The 22,237-nt window shown below is 40.3% G+C and overlaps 1 protein-coding gene across 2 annotated transcripts in view; it reads left to right on the forward strand.

The window, feature by feature from the left end:
* The window catches only part of TRIO (trio Rho guanine nucleotide exchange factor), a 258,198-nt gene that overhangs the window by 117,068 nt on the left and 118,893 nt on the right, over positions 1-22,237 (forward strand). For both annotated transcript variants that reach the window (XM_087760929.1, XM_087760936.1), the window contains exons 11-14: positions 4,040-4,231; positions 13,891-14,060; positions 14,969-15,143; positions 21,604-21,799. In XM_087760929.1, the coding sequence (XP_087617055.1) occupies positions 4,040-4,231; positions 13,891-14,060; positions 14,969-15,143; positions 21,604-21,799 (733 nt within the window). The remainder of the gene's footprint in view (positions 1-4,039; positions 4,232-13,890; positions 14,061-14,968; positions 15,144-21,603; positions 21,800-22,237) is intronic.

A 22,237-nucleotide genomic window follows, 5' to 3' on the forward strand; every position in this document is an offset into this window, starting at 1 on the left:
TTTAATGTGAATGAGGTGCCGATTCCTCAGCAGCATTCAAAGAGATGGTGAAATAAGCTGTGTGTAGAACAGAAAAGATGTTCCAGAGTCAATGGGCTGTGGGCTCACAAATTATTCACTTTAAGTTCATGTGAAATAAAGGCTTGTTTCTCTTTATTTGGCACTTTTTATTACCACTACAGAAACACTAGATAGTCAAAACTCAGGCAACTAATAATCCTCCCCAAATTCCAATGTATTGACATTCATGCTACACATACACACGTCGACTTGCACCCACTATTGTAAAGTTGAGTATTGCTTTTTTCATGTGAAGCCTGTCCAGTTCACTTTCTACTTTTTTTCCTTTCTTTCTTCCCCTCTCCCCCGATCATCTTTGTATCCATGAGACCATTTAGTCAAAGTGTCAAGACTCCAGATTTTGACATAACTGATACACTGGCGGGCACAGATTTTCAGCTTAGAAGCACTGGATGCAGATCAATATTATGGTTGTACTTCCCTCTGCATTTTTGTATGAAGTTCAAAGCCAGCTTCTCGGGTTTCAGCTATGATCGATGTCTGCTTTTTCACAGTAGTCTACATTCAAAAAGCATGAAAGGTGTATGGCAAGAATTAATTAGTGAAATCTTCTTCCACCGATAAGGTTTTTTTCTCCATCCGCAGACTGCATCTGAGTAAAGAACTCAAGTCAGCTTGGTGCAAGAGACACACAAGAAAGATTCTTCCAAACCTCATTTGAATACACCTATCATTTCCCTACCACCACCTTTACCACCTCCTTTAAGGCTGCAAAAATAGTCTCTGTACTTGAACTGGTTCTTCACTTTACTGTACCTATGCATGGCTGTAATACATCGAACTAAGGGTCCATGTCTTACATTAGCTTGTGACAAAGAAAACGTGCACAAAGAGAAGAGACTGTATGCATAAAAAATTACCTTTAACCTCCCAGTTGTCTAGGCTTATTTGATGCCTCTAACTGAAAGATGCATCAGAACCAGTGTTTAATAGTCACTGATGGACTTTCTTCGCTTAATTAGGCTAGCTACTTTTTGAACCCATTTATGCTCTTGGAATGTATGCCGGATCCTGTGGCAATGAGTTATGCAATTTAATTGCTCCTTAGATGAAAAGTGCTTTTGCTTTTTCATTTTAAGTGTGTTGTCTGATGCTTAAATGTGATAGCATCCACTGTATTTAATGAGTAATCTATCTTAATTTTCTCTACCTTTCATGATTTGTATACCTCTGTTAATCTCCCTCCATCCATGTATCTCTCTGTTCCCCCTCCATAGTGCAATAAACTCCAGTTTGTATGAAATTCAGTCCATACCTCCACTCACTTCTGTTCCTGTATTTATTGTCAGTAGTACTCCTTTCTGCACTAGTCTCTTAAATTTATCCTTTGACGTTTCTATGATGTGTCATTTTATATGCTTTCTAAAAATATGGTGTTTGTTTTTTCTGAAGAATACGTAGAGAAGGTTTCTCAACAGGAAGACTAGGAAAACGATGGGATATGTTGGTGGGGAAGGTGGTAAACTCTCCGTTATGAAGAGTCTTTCAGCATTTTGGAGAAGAACACCTATTAAAGATTTGAGTGTGGTGATCACGCCTTGGGGCACAGAGGGATGGACTAGAGGACTTCTTAAAGCTCTGATTCTTTTCCCCTGGGATTTGGGGAGGGTGTGCTAGTGGAGAAATTCTGAGGAAGTGTTAATCTGTTTCAAAACTCCTTGTTGAATTTGTCACTGTGAAGGCTCCTTTGTCAATTTAGGAAACTGGCATAGGCAGCTTCAAGGGAGAACCCCTGCTCTCTCTGTCTAACCTTCTGCTTTCTAACTGGTGGCTGCCCCTTGGGACCAACATTTTCAAAATCTTCACGTTAGTACTTTTTTCCCTCTAAGCATTGTTTAGAAGTAAGCAGAGAGTTGGGAAAGGCAGTAGTTAGTACAGCACGCCTATTTGCTGTGACTTCTATTCCAAAGGGCAGTTATTATCTACCAAGATAAATATTTATATTATATTTCAACTCTACCTGGAAGAGACATTTTAGTGATAAGGCATGTGTCTGCTATTAAGGTTTGAGAATTGCAGCCCCTTTTGAAGCAGCATCTAGGTTGTGATCGTTTCTAAGCACAGGCAACTCACCATCCAGTTTACAAAAAGAGAAGTCTGATGTGCCTGGGCCTGTGTTACGCGGAAGATGCTCCTGGAATTCATAAACAATGCTTCACATATGAGATAAAGTTTTCATTAAAATGGGAAACTTCTGTTTCAGCCATCTGCAGCTGGGTGTGGCTCTCTGGGTTGATGAAGTAGTTGTTGTTCAAGGAGTGCCTTAAGGCTCTTCAGCCTTGCCCCTTGAACACGTGAGCTGCGACCGTGGAAGTCAAAACACCAAAGCACAGATCAGAGTGTTTTCTGGGCCAACATGGCCTGAGCCAGTGATCTGCAGCGTTGAGAAGTGCGCTCCCCACTGAAAAATGTAGGTTTATGTTAGTCTCTGAAGGCTTTCCCAGGGAAACTGGGGAGGAGTTCTCTACCTCTCCGTGCAATTAAAAAGCTGAAGGTTAAGGAAGGGCTAAAATGCACATAAGTCAAAATCGAGGAGCAGCTTGGATTGAATTCCTTACATAAATAGATCATAATAAATGAAGGGGGAACTCCCCTCAAATACACGAAAGCTGCACTGAGTCATGTAATCTGTCCTGGGCTTGCCTGGTGATTTGCTTGAGACCCTGGAGCAGAGCTCTTATTAACTGCCCCTTAGTTGAGTTTTAGGGCCGGGCTGGGATTTAACTTTTGTGGATATTGTAACGTTAATTGGAGGTGTGATACTATATTTACGGCAAAGAAAAGCACATTTGCATAGCCTTAATTTATCTTGACAAGCAGTGTTTTTACCTGATGTAATTGAGGTTGGGAGAAGATGGAAGGGAAAAGAGAAGGGTATAGTTTATATTGTCAAGATATTTTTTTTTAATAGTCTGTAGTGCAAACTTATCAGGAGACCTGATGTGGTGACATAAGCAAAGCTTCTTTAGTGTAGACTTGGCTTCCATCTGTTTTCTCCAGAGGTTAACATCCTTCTATGCTTTATTGATGAGCCCATTTTGAGAACCATTCTAAGGCATGAAAACCCAAGGTTAGGCTCAAAAAGAGCATCCAAATTATAGCAGATGTTTGGAATTGGTCCTGTTTTGAATTAATGAGAAAGATATAGGTGCAGGCTGCAAGTTCTAAGCTTTAAGAGTTGTTAAACATCTCTCTCTTCTCTGGACCACAGCGTTCTCAGCACATCAGGTACCAGACTTCTCCCATTCTGTTCTGTGCTGTGACCCTGGGACCGTTGATCTGACTTTGTTTATCCTGTGACGTACTGGGACAGGATTCCCCTCTGACACTCAGCCATAGCTGATTTGTAAACCGTCCTCTATTGCTGCTGTTTCGCAAATGGCAATCCACTTGACGTGTGAATTTTGGATACCTCACTTCTGTAAGGATGGAGAGAAATTTTCTCCTGTGCCTTGTCACTTTCCACTTTCCTGCTTGGATGTGTCTATTTGATGCTAAGTGTCTCTACCAGCAGCTAGGACTTTCTTACTTCTAATAATACACATTTTGAAAGTCTTCTGGCCTTCACTGTAGTGATTTTTCCAGTGTTGAAATAGGCCAGTTTGCAAGTAATAAAACATTTAATTTAGGGCGATCTTTATTCTGGTTGTGAATATAAAATACCAGTTCCAAGGAAGAGTAAATAGGCTTCCAAGTTCTGGATTGAGGAGACATTTGAATAGACATAAATAAGGAGCTAAGGAATGAATTTATTCACAGTTAAATGAAAAAGTATCTAGAAATATATAAAAAAAACCCTTTAGTAAGATTATATTCTACTAAGTTTAAAAAAAGAAGAGAGAAAAATACATTCCAAGGACCTTTTTGTCTTTGTGTTTTCCTTAGTTGAGTGGCTTTAAAATATACCAACTGAATTTTCTTTCATTTAATCCTGTGAAACAAACTTATTTCTCTACAGAACACATATACCAATGCAGATAAGCTCCTAGAAGCAGCCGAACAGCTTGCTCAGACTGGGGAGTGTGACCCGGAGGAAATTTATCAAGCCGCCCATCAGCTCGAAGACCGGATACAGGATTTTGTTAGGCGTGTGGAGCAACGCAAGATCCTGCTGGACATGTCTGTGTCCTTTCACACTCATGTTAAAGAGGTAAAACTGCTGCTAAGTTGTGGTCACAGCTTTAAGCCTTAAAACCGTTATTGTCCAATGTTACTTTTGTTGTTGGAACCCTGCCATAGCAAGTCATGAACCCCTATTGTACGATGAGTTTTGGTTTGCAATTCACAGCAGATTGGGGGCTGAGCTGGGGTGGCTGTTTGGTTTGTGGATTTAGTTTAGTTTAGTTTTTTACTTTCACAAGCAGCTTCTGCCTCCTTTGTTGTGCAAGTACACATGCTTGTCCCGTCACGGGGAAGGGGGGAGGGTCAGATGAGGGAACTGACACAGCTGAAAGACAGCATGATGGGGAGATATTGTGCACTTTTGGGTTTGGTTTTTTGGGGTTTTGGTTTTTAATCCAACCAGCTCTCCAGCGCAGTTAACTGAGTTGTCAGACACATGGTTAGACTGACACGGTTCAGGAGACTGAAATGCATGGCAGAAGCACAAGGCTACTTAAGGCAACCCTGCTGCCCAGAGAGACTTTGTTTTCTTTCTCTGTTTTACACATTGTATTTTGATCTTGTGTATTGAAGGCTCTTCACAACCTAAAGAGCTTATCTGAGAAGGACAATGATTTGCCTCATGTTTGCAATTTTTAGTCTCCTTCAAAGGTTGAACTGATACACCAGGAAAAAGAAAATTCAGCGAAACACAATTTTCAGCCAGAGCAGTTTTCTGGTCTGATTCAGAACACAGATCATACGAATTTATAAGCTTATGGGAGAGGGTGGAATAGGCTAGAGAAAAAATAAGGACTTCAGTAAGCCGTTTTGGTTAAAGGTAGTGGCAAATTTCAACAACTGTAGATTACTTGTTTTCTGTTTAGAGCTCCTGTTAAATCTTCTCACTGCTCAAACTAGGTGAAAATACGAAACACTTCTGGATCACAGCATGTCAGAGTATGTGTCTTCCTTCCCTTCACCCTACATCAAGAAATGGTCTGTTCAGTGGGGAAGTATAGTATTCAAAGTAGCTTCTTCAGAAAAACCTTGTAGAGGATAAGGGTGGGAGTTTTTTGTATGTGAAACATCTGCTTTGCACTTGAAACAAATGCAGGAGGTAGTTGGTCTTTGAGGGAGGTCAGGATTGAATTACTTCTTAGCTCTAGACATGAGTACATAGCTCCCCCATCAGTTTTCTGTTAGATGCTTCCTTGCCGATATACTCCCAGGACTCTGCTTGTTTAAACAAAACATAAAGGCTGTATCATAAGCTATTCTTATGGGGCAACTTTTTTGTTTCACTTTCCTCAAGCACATAGTGCTGTTCCATTACCTGTTTTGATGCACAGGAGCAGTCAGCTGCTGAAACATGTTCACTGTTTCTATAGATTTCTTCATTATCTGTTTTTCTTAGCATCAAGAAAAGCAGCTGGAACGGTATTTAAATGGATACAATTGGTTGTAGTGATGAAAGATGGATACTGTAAAAGGATTTGCAAGGAAAGGGCTTAAAAAAAATCCAAAAAAAATGAAAGGCAGACTGATCTGTGAGTCACTGTTGAGTAATTCTGGGCGGCTGATCCAGATGTGCTGGAATGTTGCCACTGCTCCCCTAGATAATAATGTTTTATTGAAACAAAAAAAGATATTCTGTATCTTGATTTATTTCTTTGGGAAAATGGATATTATTGTGACCCTGTAAGTGCACACAGCTGTTCCTATGGCAGCGTCATTGCAGTCTGGACTTTGGGGGAAAGCTACTGTAGCTGATGTACACATGTTGATTTTTTTGTTTTTGTCATGTGGCTGACCTCTATACTTAATAAAGCAAGGAAAATGAAAAAGAGTACTGATTTGTGTAAGCAAGACTGTCCTTTTATTTATTTGCATTCTACTTAACAATATAGATGAGAGAGTGAGGCAGGTGTTCGTATTTAGTAGATTAGTCCTTTGGGTAAGGTGCAAAGAAATAGCAAGCTCAAAGCTGTCTTGTGCTTTCTGTATTCTGATCTGTTTTCAAGAGCACGTTGTTTGTTATCAAACATGCGTGTGGAGTGCTGAGAAGGCATCACAAAGCAGATGGAAGATAAAAATGCCCTAAACCTGAAAGTCATCCATGCTTTGTTGGCAGGAGAATTGCATTTCTCCTGCAGGATGTGGAAAGTCGCTGAATAAATTAATGCATACCTGTAAGCATGTAACCTTTCTGCTGTATGGTGGAGGGAAGAAATTAATGTGCATGCTTAGCTGTTGAAGAGAGGAGTTTGAGTAGTAAGATATTATGCTAGTTGTTGAACCAGAAAGAGATGTTTCAGTTGTTAAAAACAAACAAACAAACAAAAAAATAAAAACCAAACAAGCAAACCAAACAAATCAAAACAAAACACCACCAACACGTTTTGCCCTTCAAGTATTCAGGGTGAATTTTGTTTCTTGTATCTTTTTTGTGTTTTCCTGGTCTAAAAACATAGGCATGAAGAGTAAAAACCCTGTTTGTGTGTGACAGTTTGGAGGGAACCACAGAGCTGAGTAAAGCTGGGAATCTGAGTTGTTGGCTGTTTTGAGGCTTTGAAATCTGGCTCCAATATCCATCCAGTCCCTTGATTTTTTGAAGTAGGATGTTGTGCTGTGTTTTATTCTTTCCCCAGGAATACTTCATGTTGAATGAATGCTCCCCATCTGGATGAGACCATTCCAATACTACTTCTCCCCTGTAGCTTTACATAACCTTTATACTTGACACAGAATTTGCCTGCAACTTTTCCCAGCTTCCCTGGGAAGCATCAGCCCTGCAGCATCTGTTACTGTTACTCTGTTCACGCTTAGTAAATCAGCACAGTTTCTGCTTTCAGGAGCAGCGTACTTGCTGCAAAAGCAATCGATCGTCTTGACGTGTCCTGGGAGTAACAGACTTTGCCATACCTGTGCACAAAGCAGCTGTGTCATGTGTGTGCCTGGTAGGATGCACATTGGAAATGATGGCTGTCTGTAACGTTTCCAGAAGTTCTGTACCCAGGTGGTTACAAGCTGATAGAGCTCCCTGTGGCTTACAAAAGTCAGAAAACAACATATAAGTTCTCAGACTCCTCATAGACTAACCTCAATAGACCACATTTCTCATTGGGGAAAAAAAGGATGTATTCAGGGAAGCCAGAAATATGATATTGTGTAATGGTATCACCATTACTCATTTTTCTTAATGGTGATCCAAGAAAATCAGTTGCTTGCTATATATAAAAATTGTGATTCCATGCTGTTACGTTATTACTAGTTTTAAGTTTGTGAGGTTGTGAATATTGATTTTTTTAGCTCCCATGCAAACGGTGAGAAATTTCAATCTATAAGCCAGATTTTTCAGTAAGTGATGTACTGACGTTAAGCCGTGCACTGGTGAGCTTTGAAAGTGTTTGGAACCATAAACATCCCTATCAGAATCTTTGCATTGAAAGTACTGTGTCCTGGCAGGTTCCCAGCCTGATAATGGATATAATGCAACTGAACATCCGAAACAGTTGACCATTGCAAGACAGTGAATCCCTTATGGCTTTTGTGCCTTTTGACATTTAATAATCTGGGGAGGGACAAGGTGAGAAAAAAATTGCACAGATAAAAGATATGTTTCATAAAGAAACGGTTATCGTAAAAGGTTGTGTGCAAAACATAGGAGCAAGAGTCATGGTAGTCTTTGCTGTGAAATCTGTCACCAAGTAGGGATGAACAGGGTTTTGGTGTGAATTCAGATTCTTCCGTACACATACATACAGGCACACATGCACACACACTTGCTCTGAAATGGCTCCCTCAGCATCTATGAGTGGGAAGACTGAAATCCTGGCCAAGCCAGGTGTTTGTAGTAGTGCCAAAGTAGAGCAACAGATATTTTCCTAACTGGAGTCAAGTGTGGGAATACAGACCAGGGCTGCATGTATGTGGAAGAGAATGATCTCTTAAGAGCCTGTTGGCTTTTTGCATATAACCTTTTGTGTGTATTCTGACAAGTTGATTATAAAATAGCTCAGAGCGCTTTTTATGTATACACAATATGCTTAATGGTGTTACTAGCTGTCTCTCTTCTTTTTTTCATCTTACTCAAACTAAACTTTACACCAGAATAGACTGAGGTTGAAACAAAGAAAAAGGAAGTGGAATTGGCTAAGATTTCAAATACAAAACCTCGCTGTTCTGAACAAAAGTAATGAAACAGTAATCTGTGCAAGCTGTTGAAGGAAGGTGGCATCGTTTTGAGGGTGCCAATGGATGGGAAGGCTGAGGAGGCCTTGCTCTGGCCATAATGCTGCCAAGTAATTCATATCTAGCTATGAGGCATGTGTATTTAATTCACAAAAGCTTGTTGATAATGGTCTTGCTTTGTCTTATGACTCGCTGCCAGAAATATGCCCTGCTTTGCATTTTCTGGTATGGAAGGGTGTCCATCCGTGCAGCCTTTCATTTGTTCCATCCCAGGGTGGATCCTGAGGTGACAGACCTGGTCTTCTGGTTGCCTGTCACTCCGGAGTGTTTGAGTCTTCTGTGCTGGTGATCTACAGCTTACGTGTGAATGTCGTAATAAGGCTGCTCTCTCCTCTGCAGGCCCTTTCCAGGCAGCAGAGCAGCTTTCGAATGCCCCCATCGAAGTGTGAAGGCTTTGTCCCTTGGGCTTTTGTGCATCTCTAATATTTCTCTCGTGTCATTATAGCACAGCAATGCCCAGTGTGACAAGTCTGGCAAAATATATGAAGTGCAGGCTCTGGTCAGTACTTTGATATGCTGGTTGTCTTGAATCTGAGAATTGAGGAGGACAGTGTTTAGATCTGAAATGAGAGAAACACAATCAGTGGCAGGACAGTAAAGTGTGTTGCGGTTTACTGGTTTGACAGGACTGGAATCCAGTTACTCAGCACAGATTTTCTCTCGCCTTTTTTTCTATACTGGTAGCTACTTTTCTTGAAAAAAGGGACCAAATTTAAGTCCAAGTTTTACTGGAGTAACGCTAAGTGCTTGAGAGAAGTGAGGCAGAAATAGGCCTTTAAGCTGTGTGAAGCTATGGTATAGAAATTTTTTTCTTGTTCAGTTAAGAAATGGGATGAATGCTAACAGGGTACTATAGTTGATGTAATTTTAGGAAGATGTGAGAAACTTGGTTTTGCTTCAAGGATGAATTTATTCTGAATAGGAAATAGATTCCATTATAATTGTAGAACAGATAGGGATATTTGAAGCTTTTTAAGATAATTAAATCTAATTTTCAAAAAATATCCATGCATTTAGCATCTTAAATGTCACTGAAAGACCCTGGAAGACAAACTCCTGGGGATTTAACATCTGACATTTTTTGTCTTCAAAAAGACACAGTTTTTGTCCACGGCGTGTCCTGAAAGCCAGAGCTTACAGGCAGACACACATCCACCAGCCCCCTTCTGTGCCCAGATATATTGGGTTAGGGAATACTATTGCAACACTTGGCCCTGTACAAATAATAGCTCCTTCAACAATTGTGCCTGTGCTGATACACATACTGCAACACCGTGCTGGGGGGCAGGGGCAGAAAAGAGGAATTGGCAATTTTTAAATGCAGACACTGTGTGCCTTTCTTTGTCTTCCCCTGCTGAAAAGGCTGACTGAATATCCAAAACCCGTTATTATAAAAATGAAAAATAAAATAACTTGCAAAAGAGACTTACAGATATTTTACCCTAATAAAATAACTCTGTGCACTTGGGAAGGTATTTACTCAAAAACAATTGTTCTCTGATTATATTCGCCAAAATACTGCAGGGTCTTATTTAGTTGCAGGAGATTGCAGGGATGGGACTTAAATGGATAGAGGCCCATGATGAAAACACTGAAACTTCCAGGATGTTGCAGACAATTAAAATAATACCATCTCAGTGACTAATGGCATGCTCCCAAGAACTTAGGAAAGAGGTAGCACAGGATGCAGGCTCATTCAAGCAGATGTTTCTTAGTCTGTGCTATATTTAGATCAAGAAAAAAAAAAATCTGCTGGGTAAAACATTTGCCTGTCAGGGATTCAGAATTTGATTTCCCTCTCCCATTTTAATTCTGATAAGATGTGAAGAGCAGATGAAAAGAGCAAAAGAGCCTCCTTCTGTGACTGGATTGAGTTATTTATACGGTTTTCTCACTGTACGTTAGAGCTGTCTTGCCGCTGGATAAAGTTCTTACTGAGTTCACAGGACTCGGTGGTTTGTTTAGGGATCTTCGTGCTGCTTGTTTTACAGAAAATAGAAAAAAAAATGCCTGGAAGTTGCTCAAAAGGTCACACTCAGAGAAAGTTAATAGCTTTTTAATGACAAGTTTGTTTGTTTGTTTGTTTGTTTGGTTTTCCCCACCGGATTTTTGTTGCCAAGCTCTCTCTTATGGAATAATCCGTTACCTCGGAAAATCATTGCACTATAAAATCTGTAGTTCTGCACTGCTGAACATGTATGGGTAAGCTCCAGTCTCTGTTTACCTGGTTGCTTTCTTTCGGCTTTGCTGTGCAACCTTGTAGTGTCTTCATCCTTAGTTTTGTATCCGAAAACAAGGTAATTTATGTAATTTCCAGTATATCCAGTGCTCATTCTGGTTTTAAAGCTGTATACAAACCAGCCGGCTATTGCCACCCGTTATGAATTAAGCTCCTCTCAGTAAATTGCATGAATTTCTATCCAGCTTTAATAACCTGGCAGTTTTGTTCATCTGTGTTGGCTTTATTCTAACTTTTGTGTATAAACATCAAGGTTATTTTGAGGGGAAGCTGTTTGTCAGAAACTTACTTAGCAGAAAAGTGTAAAAAGCTTATTTGGTAATGTATTAGAGTAACTTTTGCTATGGAAGTGTCACAGAGCTGTTTAGTCCCTTCAGAAATGGCTTAAATTGTTCCACTTTCAACAACGTATGAATCACAGCTAGACAAGTAATGCATACTAATTACTATCCTTTTCTTTCTGCACATTTGTAAAATGTTTTTCCAGCCCAAGCAGTGGGCGATTCAGCTAATGAAGTAGGCAAATGCAGTGTATTTTTGAGCCCTTTGGTACATTGGGGGCAAGATACCATGTTTACACTCCTGCTGTGCTGAGCAGGCACTAAGCCAGTCGGCATAACACTCTGTTGTGCTAGTGCCCATGTCTTTCTGCTCTAGGCAGGTGGTGTTGCTTTGAACTGGCTACTCAGAAGGAAAAGTCTGTTTGTTCAGTGTTGGCTTGGTCTCCAGCATCCAGGGTGAGCTTTAAGGGAAATATTCGCCTGCACAGTACACCACCAGCCCAACGCTAACAGGTTTCGTTGCTCCTGCCAGGTCATCTCCACCCAGTTAGAGAAGTGGCTGAAGTGTATGGGGAGAATAAGAAATGCAGAGGTGAGGTGTCCCTTGTACAGGTGTGACACAACCCAGCTACAAAAGGCATATTGGAAAGAATTGAAGTGGCTCTTAGACCCGCCTTCAGCCACAGTGCAGGTGCTTGTAAGGGAACCAAGGGGCAAAGTTGATATAGTCCAAGAGACTCAAAATGGCTTTAATTCCAGTTTGTCTGTAATAAACATCTCTGAAAATTGGGCCCTTTATAGACAGGGCAATAAGGGTGAGGTAGAGCTCTTCCAGCCAGCACCAAACACGAGATCTGCAGTCAACAACAAAGTGTTACTCTCAAATGAATATATTTGCACAGTTGCAAGCTGCACTGGTTGTGCGTACGCATCAGCTCACTTGGAAGGTCTCTAACACTGTGTCCTGTTATTACAGCACAGACATAAGCTTCATAATCTAAGAGAGGAATAAAAATATGTCTGCTGGACATTGAAAACTGAGTAAAGTTTTCAGGTTGTATTGTTAGGCTTCTTGCTCTTAAGTTTCATTTGTCTCAAAATGAAATTTGCATTCCTAAGTATGCATTTGGGAAAAAAAAAAATTTGGATGCCACATTGGGTTATGCTGGAATGAATGTTGAAGAGTGCTTTTGACCCACTTGCTAAGTTCTGTTGATTTGTGCCCCTTTTAATAAGAAAGACTGCTGTGGCTTGAGCTTGTGGTGTTTACGACTACGGAGTTGCATTCAAATCTGTGACAGGCATTGTCTTTGAAGCATATGAGTAGTCAGAATAACACAGTGTGTATGAATAGGCAGTTCCGTTTTGGGGGGGGGGGTAGTAGATTTGTCGAAAAGAGTCTGGTTAAATGTCATTAATTCTTTCCAATTTATGAAAATTTCACCTATAGTTTGGTTAACTCACAACCTACCTCAGGAGGCATGTAAGGCTCTAAGATATAAAAAAATAGCATTTGGTTTTAAAGTAAAGCTTCAAAGGAACTGATTAATCAAGATCTAGAATCCTTCACTGAATTTTCTATTTTAATGTAGCTCCATTGGTAGTTAGGAAACCTTTATGATCAGAACATTACAGAAACAGCAGCATGAAATGAGTATTTCTGTAGAAAAAGTTAAGCAAAGAAATAAAACATTCGTTTTTTCTATCTTTTGAAATTAAGCCAGTTTGCTTACTGTCTGTATTTTAACTATGTTAACCTTTTAATTAGGGTCAAAGTTAATAAAGCATATTTGTATCTCTAATATGTATAAAGGCAGAGATTAAAATGTAGTCAAAATCTTAATACTTTCAATCAGAACAGAGTTCTTCCTTCAGGATGAAAAACAAACTCTAATCCTTGTTCTTGGAATCGCAGGGTTTGGGATGCGATGGTAAAATAGAGAGGAGGGACCCGGTGTGAATGCTTCCAGCCAGCGTAGCTGTTTTGTTGTGCTCTTAGTGCTGCACATAGGAGTGCGGCAGCAGGCAGCCGTGCTCCCTCTCTCCAAGCAGTGTTTTTATCAGTTGCACAATAGATGGTTGATGGTTTGTTGATGAATAATTTTCACATGGAGCTTAGGATGCAACAGGTTGCCTCATGAAATTGTGGAAAAGAACACAGTAGGGTTCAAGTGACCAGTAGTGACACGTAGCTAGCATGTACCTGTGGATTTTTCCATAAGCTGCCATGTGTGGGCAGTTCTGAACAGGAATGTGTGCACATGTTAAATAGAGGGGGGGAAAACGTTGAATTAACCGGTGGAATTACTTGTGATGATTTTTGTTGTAATAGTGCAAAATTGAGATCAAGAGGGTAAACACTATAGCAGTAGGGATGATGATAGAAAAATAACTTCTCACATCTGATATCTCTCTGTAATTTGTTTTCTGAAATGCCCTTTTCTTTTCCCTTTTTTTGAAGGCCACTGAAAAGTCTTATGTTATCTGTGTGCATGTGTCAGCCTGGCAGTGTAAATTTGATGGTGGCTACAATACATCTCCCTTCCTTCCTTCCTTCCTCCCTTCTCTCAGGGAGTGTTACCATAGCATTTCCCTCCCAGGGACTCTCTCGCAGAGCTGCAGATGGGATTCTCGCTATGAACTCTCTGCGGCTCAGTCAGATACACTCAGTACTGTAGAAGGAAAATGGGAAAGAAAGGGTGACTTAGCAACACGGATAAAGCTTTCCTGGTATTTCCAAGAAGCGAAAACCTTAATTGAAACAAAGGCTCGTTTCCATTAAATTGAGGATGGGCTTTTTCTGTGAAGAGAAACAAATCCTGTTTCTCCCCCCCACCTCTGTCTGTTTTCTCTTGTCCAGGGAGACTGATTTGGAATAGTGACTGCCTGATCCTGGGACTTACGTTTCTTTTTTTTTTTCCCCTTCTCCTTTAGCTGTGGACATGGCTTGAAGAGTTACAGAAAGAACTGCTTGATGATGTCTATGCTGAGTCTGTGGAGGCTGTCCAAGACCTGATTAAACGTTTTGGTCAACAGCAACAGACCACTCTGCAGGTTACAGTCAATGTCATAAAAGAAGGCGAAGATCTTATACAGCAACTAAGGTAAAACAAATTTCTGTTTAAATCTCTTCTGGTGTACGTCTGATATTCTGTGAAGCTCTTTCTGTTTTGAGGGTAGAGATGATGACTACAAGATATGCTATAAATAAAACTTGTAAATATTAGGACTACAATGATGTTTCATGCTGTACTGATGGTCTCTAACCCTCTGTTTACAGGAAGCTCAGCTTATAAACACTACCTCCACAAGAAGGAGATTTTGTTTACATAAGCTACCTTTGTGATAGGAGCAGTCGTATGTCTTTGTAGTCTGACATGCAGGGCTCCACAGCGTTTTGAGGTCTGAGCAGAAGTCTTTTTATAATGAGACACATGATATTGTTTTGCAGGCTGACAAGTAACTTTATTGTAAGTTTGAAGTCCATTTCATTCAGTAACAATCTAAATAAATTTGGGCCCCAGCTGCACTGGTACATGTCCGCTTTGCTGCAGGAGCTGATAGTATCATATATGAATTTGCAGGGTTTAAACTAAAGTAAAAGATTAAGTAATTTTTTTTATTATTATCTAATTTTGATTTTTTTCATTGCCAGGAAGGTTCAGTGAATAGTTATCATATGCCACTTCCTTTTCACAATATAAGGGTTTGTCTCTGGTTTTAAATTTTATTATTCCTGTAAAAAGAATGTCCTTAAATGTTGAATTAGTCAAAAAAATGAAAGTAATCTAATTTCCTAATGCTTTTTCAACTACTAAAACATAATTTGGACTTTTATTAACAAAGATGTACAGACTTAGCTTTCATGTAATATGACTTGCACTGAACTTATCTGAAACAATCTTACATTTTGTGGTCATGTATAGCATCCAAATTGTATGGGTTTTTTTTTCAATAATACTCTTTTTTTTCTCCTCCCCGCCCCCCTTCCCCCTCTCTCTGCTTTGAATAGGGATTCTGCCATTTCTAGTAACAAGACCCCCCATAACAGCTCGATCAACCACATAGAGACAGTCCTGCAGCAGCTGGATGAGGCCCAATCTCAGATGGAGGAACTTTTTCAAGAACGCAAGATCAAGCTTGAGCTGTTTCTGCAGCTCCGTATATTTGAAAGAGATGCAATAGATGTGAGTGTCTGCTCTTGGAGTTGCACTGCACTTCTCTCGTGTAGGAAAGTTTATGCTGAGATGATTGTGTAGCTGCATTGGCATGTGGCTCAAATGACTGATAGACTTAGTTCTTACCTGAACTAAGGCTTTATCTTGTATGTGAAAGTGTCAGGAGAGTGCAGAGCTGAGCTTTTTGATATTAACTCCAGCTCTCATTGGCTTCCAGTGGGTCTTTAAGCAAGTGTCTTGTAAAATCGTAGTGTACCAGTTGCTTCATCTGGTAAGTGGTTTTAATATCAAGCTACCTTGATGTAACTAGTATGCTTACAGTTAATATGAATAAGACTTGCGAGATGGTTTAGTACAAACCCTCTAAACTGTTGCTTTGTAGTAACATCCCTCTTCTCTTTCTTTTCCAATTCAGCAGTCTCTTTTCAGTTGACAGCTACAAGTGGTGGTTAGAATTCTGTTTTAATCTCCGAGGATGTTGTAAGAGATGTTTGTCTGTCTTTTTTTTAAATAAGATTCTTTTCCACCTCTGAAAATAATGCAAAAGCAGTTGTAGTGCCACACCCCTGCAAAACTTCAAGAAGTTTTGAGACTATCCAAATCTTATAGGAGGGTTACAGCTTATTGTTGGAAAGTTTCTGTTTGTGTGCAGAGACATGCAACAACCAGACATGAAACTCCACATGGAGCTTAGGTTAATAGAATTGCATTATAAAGCTTCAGCTAAGTTGATCATATGACTTCTGTAAAACCACTAGCACTGTACACAGTGACTGAAACTGAGTTGGTGCCTCAGAAGGTTCAGGGTTATCCATTGGTAAATGATCCAGTTTGAGTATATAGGTGGCTTATCTCGAGACTCTGGAAAACGGGAGTTACGGTGATAATTTTACCCCTTTGCTTGTATGTAGTAAAAGCTGCAACTGTTGGTTAGGTACAAATGGTGTAAGGGCAAAGAGGCAGTCGGCAGAAGTGATAGCTTCTCAGGGTTTGTTTGGGTTTTTTCTTAAAATCAGGATTAGATATAATGGCTGAAGTCTGGTTTAGCTAAGCACATTATTAGGAGCAGTGCAAGAATAGTCAGACACAGTTCCTTGATCTGGGCCCGTAGAGGAAGTGAGAGTGTGTGCTCTACCCTAATAACAGCTCTGGTGTAAAGGAAGACTAAGAAGGTTCTCTATTTTGCAGTTCACACTGAGGAGGTGAAACTAGTCTGCAGGGAGTTTACTACTTTGATTATGTGGGAGTAGCTATATTCAGTATGCAAGGGTAAGGCTTAATAGAATTGTGATTGTAATAATTAGTTGGATGACTGGTGTATGTGGAGGAACATAGAAGGTATCCCCTTTTATAGGACTGTCAGCAATTTTACAGTCTCTGCAGATGTGTGCTCGATGGGTTCTGTGTCATGTTCTCAGAACAGTTACTGAGGAAATGGCAGCTGTGGGGGGCAAGGCATATACCAAGAAAATTAATGGAAGAATTAGGTTAAAGTTTTGAGTGAAGTTCATGATGGTGATTGCTCTCTGCTCTAGGTTACCTAAACCAGTAATTTATAATAGCAGAAGGCTGGTTGCAGTAGCCCTGCTTTGCAGATGTGTTCTAGTCCTCCAGTACGGGATAGCATCTGTATAGATAGCAGTACTTCTGTGTATGTTGTCTGGTGTTGACCATAGGAGTTTGCAGTGGAAAGCCACATATCCTGATTTGGCAGGTCTTGCTTTTTCTGAAGCTGACACTTGGCATGCTTTACATTTTGGCACATAAAACATAGCAAAGTACCAATTACCTTGTTGAAAAAGTTGGTGTATTTTGTTTATATGGCTTGGAAACAAAAATCATGCTTATTTAAGATTGCCAAGGAGTCCTCCAGGGAACAAAATGACCCTGGCTGCAGAGCGTCTTCAGCAAAATGTTGATTGCTTTGCTGTCTCTGTACCATGTCCTCTCCCTGCTTCCTCAGCAAAGCACGCTTCTCTTTTCCTTCTCCCTGAAGGCAGACATCTGTTCGGAAACTTCCGGGAAGAAAATGCAGGGACTAGTTCCAGGTCAGTTGTTTGAAAGCAGAAGCTCAGCTGAAGTAACATGATAGTGAGGAGGAGCCAGATGCCAGCTAGGAACTTGCAGACCTTGTTTTGACCTCCTCCTTTGTCCTGGATTTTGTGTGACTGGCCCAGTCAATTGAGACTTGGCTGTAGGGGCAGTTCATTCAGGGGAGCATCCTGTGAGGACAGTTTTTTCTGGAAGGCGAGTAGTGTTTCTAGCTTGTCTTACTGCTTGCAAAATAACACAGGCTAAAATGGGACAAAGGGTTCCCGTAGCACTGCAGGATCACACTGCGCAGCTGTGCTTCTGGGGAGAGTGGTGAGATTTGCTGGCAGGGTTAGTCCTCCTCTTCTTGTCCTTACTCTTCCCTTATTGTTCGCTGACAAAATACTTTGTTTCTTTTAGTTGCTGTCTTTTATCCTGCAACTTTTCAGATTCTCCTGCTCTTCTGAAATTGCTGTAAACTGCAGCACTGTCTCTGTTTTGCCCCTTGCTCTTGGCATGTAAACCTGACATTCTCTATCCTCGGTAGGCTTTTAAGTGCCATTGGTTGTGAGCTATTTGAAGGACTGTTGTGAATGCCCGTATTAAAGGCAAGAAGGAGCAAAATGTATGCAAAGAGTCCCTTGCTAGGGTGATTAGTAGCATAAGGAAGATGTGTATGGACCTAGCTAGCGGGTAGGTAACACTGGTGGCAATGTGTGCAGCCTGAAATGTGCGCGTCTCATCTGTGTCTGTGCATTTTTGCTTGTCTGTAACTTAAATGCCTCGATGCCTATGTCAGGGCTCCACACAAAGCATACCATACACTTTTCAACTCACAGCTTTATCTCTACTCTATTTTTGGACCGTACTTACAAGATGCCTGTTAAGTCATACAGCTGAAAAGGCAAGGATGCAAAGTGCTGGATCACAGAGACCTAACTGTTCTCCCTTTCCCGTTTACCTTTTTCTTTCTCCCCAGCACATACTATTTTCCAGGTCCTGGTTAGCACTCCGTTGGTACAAGGAATGCTAGTTAGACCCTTCTGAGAAGAGACTTGTGGTTCTTTATTTCTTCCCCACTCAGTGCGTAAGAGTCTGCATCCCTTCTGTGTTATACTCTGCCTTGTGTCCTGTCAGTGTTACCTTTACATTTGTTAAAACCTAGGAATGTCAGGCAGCTCAGACTCTGCACTAGGAACTTCTTGAATACATGCTGTGGTAAGTAGTTACCCTGTGCTTGATCTGAGTTGTCCGTTTCCTGAGAGCGGTATTAATTTGTGATTCAGTTGCTTTAGATGTCTTAGTCATTCATCTTTGTTCTGTTTGTTTAATGCTAATTGTCTTGACAAAACTTTAAACACAAAATAGGAGCCGGCTCGCTCTGAAAGTGTTGCTTGTAAAGCAGAACTTCAGGGGAAGCCCTGAAGAGTGGGGGCAGAGTGCTTAATGAATGTTATCTTTGTTTTAACTCTGCCCTCAGCGCGTTTCAGATTTGCACAGTGGGTGCAAAGGCTGAAAGAGATCACCTTGAACCACCCAGTTACTGCTGAAAAAGTGTGAGGATTACTGCCCTTGCTGGGAACCCTAGCTGTGATGCGCACTGACTTCTTATCACTTGAATGAATGTTGGACCATGCTGGCATTATTTATTTATTTGAATCGTGGGCTTTCTGGTCTTTTGAAGGGGACAGGGAATGTCTTGCTCTTGTACAGTGTTTCAGACTACTTTAAACAATGTGTGGGCCATGATCTTAACCTCAAGGTTGCATGACATAATATGGGAAGAAGTTATAATTCTTACTGTTGTTGTTGTTCTTTGGAGGCAGTATCACTGAAACCTCTTGGCTGAGGTGACACATGGTGTTGACTTCTTCAAACTACCTGTCATTCATATCAGGTACAGTGAATCTCGGGATAGTCTGAGAGGATATAGTGACTATAATCTACTTAAACCATTCCATTATTATAAAAATACTGACACTTAGCCACAGCAGTCTCCCATTATGAGTTTATGGTGTTTATTACTTTATTTCCACTCAATTTGATAGTAAGAGAGGTCAGGTTTTGGCGTCTGTTCTGAAGGAAAATGGACTGGCCTTGTTTTTATAACAGTGGCACAAATGTGCCACGGTAAATCTCAATCCACTTTTTAATGGTGTTGAGACAGACAGTGAAAGATGATGTTTTGATGATGGAGTCTCACAACCTTCTTTATAAGCTCAGATTTTTCAGCTTGACTAAGTCTAACTACAGTTACTTACTGTAGTTACTACTTCACTATAGTTACTACTTCACTTACGAATGGTGTTAACTGAACTGGATGAAAATAAGATGGTAAATCTGATTTGTGACAACTGCCATAATGCAGTGGTTTGAAGAAACAAATGTTAGGTGACCTCCACTGCTTTTGGTAGTGAATGAACACAGAGTTTTGAAGACGAGCTGGAAAGAGCAGGTCGGAGGTGCCTGAGAGCAGAAAAGGGGGTTCGCTGGAAGTAAGCGGTTTCTCAGGCTGGACTGTCAGGAAGACTTGAAGTTTCTTAAATATTTCAGGTCAGTTAAAAGGAGAAGAAGAGTAGAGAGAGGTGATAAGACATGTTGGGCATGGACGAAATAAAAGTGAAGTAAAGGGAAGTTGTGAAGGATTCTGTGGGATGGGAAGCCACTCATAATGCATAAATAGATTGTGGTGTAATGTTTAGAGCACATGGAAGAGAGATGAAGGAAGCTTTAAGCAGTGGCTAAAGGCCTTGTCCTGTATATCTTCCTGCATAGCTTGTCCATCAGCTCTTTTGTTTTCAGTGTTACCCCTGAAACATGAGTTTCTGCCTGTTTTCACTCAGGTCGAGCTAGCTGATGGGGGTTAGGGATTGCAGATAGCTGTCCTAATTGTTTGCCATCTCCCATCATGGCATGGTGCAAAACTTGAATACTGAGTGAATCAAGTCAAATTTTTACAGAACACCTTTAAAACAGGAAGTTAACTCACTGATGCCACAATTTTAAAAATAATTGCTTGGTATGTCCATTTTTTTTGGTGTCGTGAGCAGAATGGGAACAACCCTTCAAGAAAGATTGTAGCTGACTACAGAAACTTTATACTGATGATTTAACTTTGCTTTTTCCTCAATTCCTTTTTTTTCTACAAGGCTTGTTTTCCTGGAATTCCTCTTGTAGTTTGACTGTCTCAGGAAACTTCACAGCTCTGATTAACCACTTGGAAAGCATAGTGGCATATTCCTTTTGCTAACAACAAATTACTCTGGTTAAATATTTATGCAGCCAGCTACTTTGTTGCTAACGCCCTTTTAGTCAGATCCTCTTTTTGCTGCGTCTTGGTGCATAAATAGGTGTTCTGCTGTCATTTAGCACCATTCACATCAGTTTGTCCTGCTCCTGAAATTGTCGAACTCTGGAGCTAAGCCATACTTGGTTCTTTATCTATAATTTTGCTTTCCCAATGAACTGCAGTAGTTTGTGGCAAAACTCTGCTGAAAATTCTGAAGAAAAAAATGGATTACAGGCTTGAAGGATGTGTCAAACAGACTTGTTTGAAATAAATAACTGATGCATCAAACCTGTGCCATGAGAACTCAACCCACTATGATCACAGGGGATTGTAAGCATTATCTGTTAGACTTCAAAACAGTTTTGTATCCTAATTAAAAGGAGTATTTTACATTTCAGCCAGGTTCTGGAACATGATACAAAAAATGCGCTCGTGTGGGCAGGCAAGGAGGACTTACTATTGTGGTACATGTGTTAAGAAATACTTCCTTAGCTACCCTTTTCTGGACAGCTTATGGCTGAGAGTAAAATCTGGAATTGAAGTGTAAACTGAAGTGCAGCTGAATGATTTCAGCAAGTAAATTTAACTCTGACATTACAGTAAGACTGTAATAAAGTAATATTCTTTGGTTTTGCTCCATTCACTAAGTACCCTGCCTTTTGTGACAAGTAGTGCTTCTCAGTTGTCTGGCAAAAGTCCAAGGCACTCACAAGAGGGGTAGAGCTGTTTTTTTGTAAAGGAGCTTGAGACTGGTATAACTGAAAGCTAAGCTGGCACTTGATGTGTGAATTATTACTTGGTGCAGTCTGAAGAATTAAAAAGATGTTTTAGATCAACATTTTCCTTTAAAAGTGAAGATAAAAACATTTTAATTTCACCTGTTTCACAAGTGATATGTTGGTGAAGGAGTACCTTAAACAAGGCAAGGGTACCCATAGCGTTGCAAGCACTGATTGAAGGAGGGCTGTTGTGGTTCTCAGAGATTCTTCTTCTTTAAAACCCATGCCTGAACCATGTTGAATCTGATCAGTGAAGTCAATTAACAATAAGCAACTGGAGTTCTTGACCTCCATTGTAAGTGCAACATTCGAAATAAACATGCGTTGTCTAATGAGTAAGTGAACATTGTCGTCTTCCTTTTTCTCCCAGATAATTTCAGACCTCGAGTCTTGGAATGATGAGCTCTCTCAGCAGATGAATGACTTTGACACTGAAGATCTTACAATAGCAGAACAGAGGCTCCAGCATCATGCAGACAAAGCCCTGACCATGAATAACTTGACCTTTGATGTCATCCACCAAGGGCAGGATCTGCTGCAGTATGTCAATGAAGTGCAGGCATCTGGTAAGACGGCTCCTTCGTGCTATTCCAGGCAGTGGCTTTATAAGAATTATCCAGTTGTCTCTCCATGGGATGTGTAAAAATAACAGATGCTGGTTAACTGTAAACTGGAGACATGTGGACAATTTTTTTCCTCTTTTTACTCAAATAATTTGTGTTCATGAGAATATATTGTCATGATAGCATGTAATTTTTATTGAAGAGTTGGCAACACATGAAAATATTTACGTTTTTAAGAAAGGGATTCCACTCAGGAAGTAGTAAAATTAGAGTAAATAGTAGGGAGTTAATTTTACAGTTATTCGGAGCAATGCACTCAAGCCATAATTCTCAGTTTCCAAGCAGTAAGTCTTCCTTTTAGGTTTCTTATGCCCCTTCACTTAATATTTTTAACTGTATACAGTCACCTAGGGTAAATCTCAGGCTGCTTCAAAAAAAAAT

The sequence above is a fragment of the Nipponia nippon genome, unplaced genomic scaffold, assembly GCF_047370975.1.
Source record: "Nipponia nippon isolate SJK-2023a ecotype South Korea unplaced genomic scaffold, ASM4737097v1 scaffold_1, whole genome shotgun sequence".
Taxonomy (NCBI): Eukaryota; Metazoa; Chordata; class Aves; order Pelecaniformes; family Threskiornithidae; genus Nipponia; species Nipponia nippon.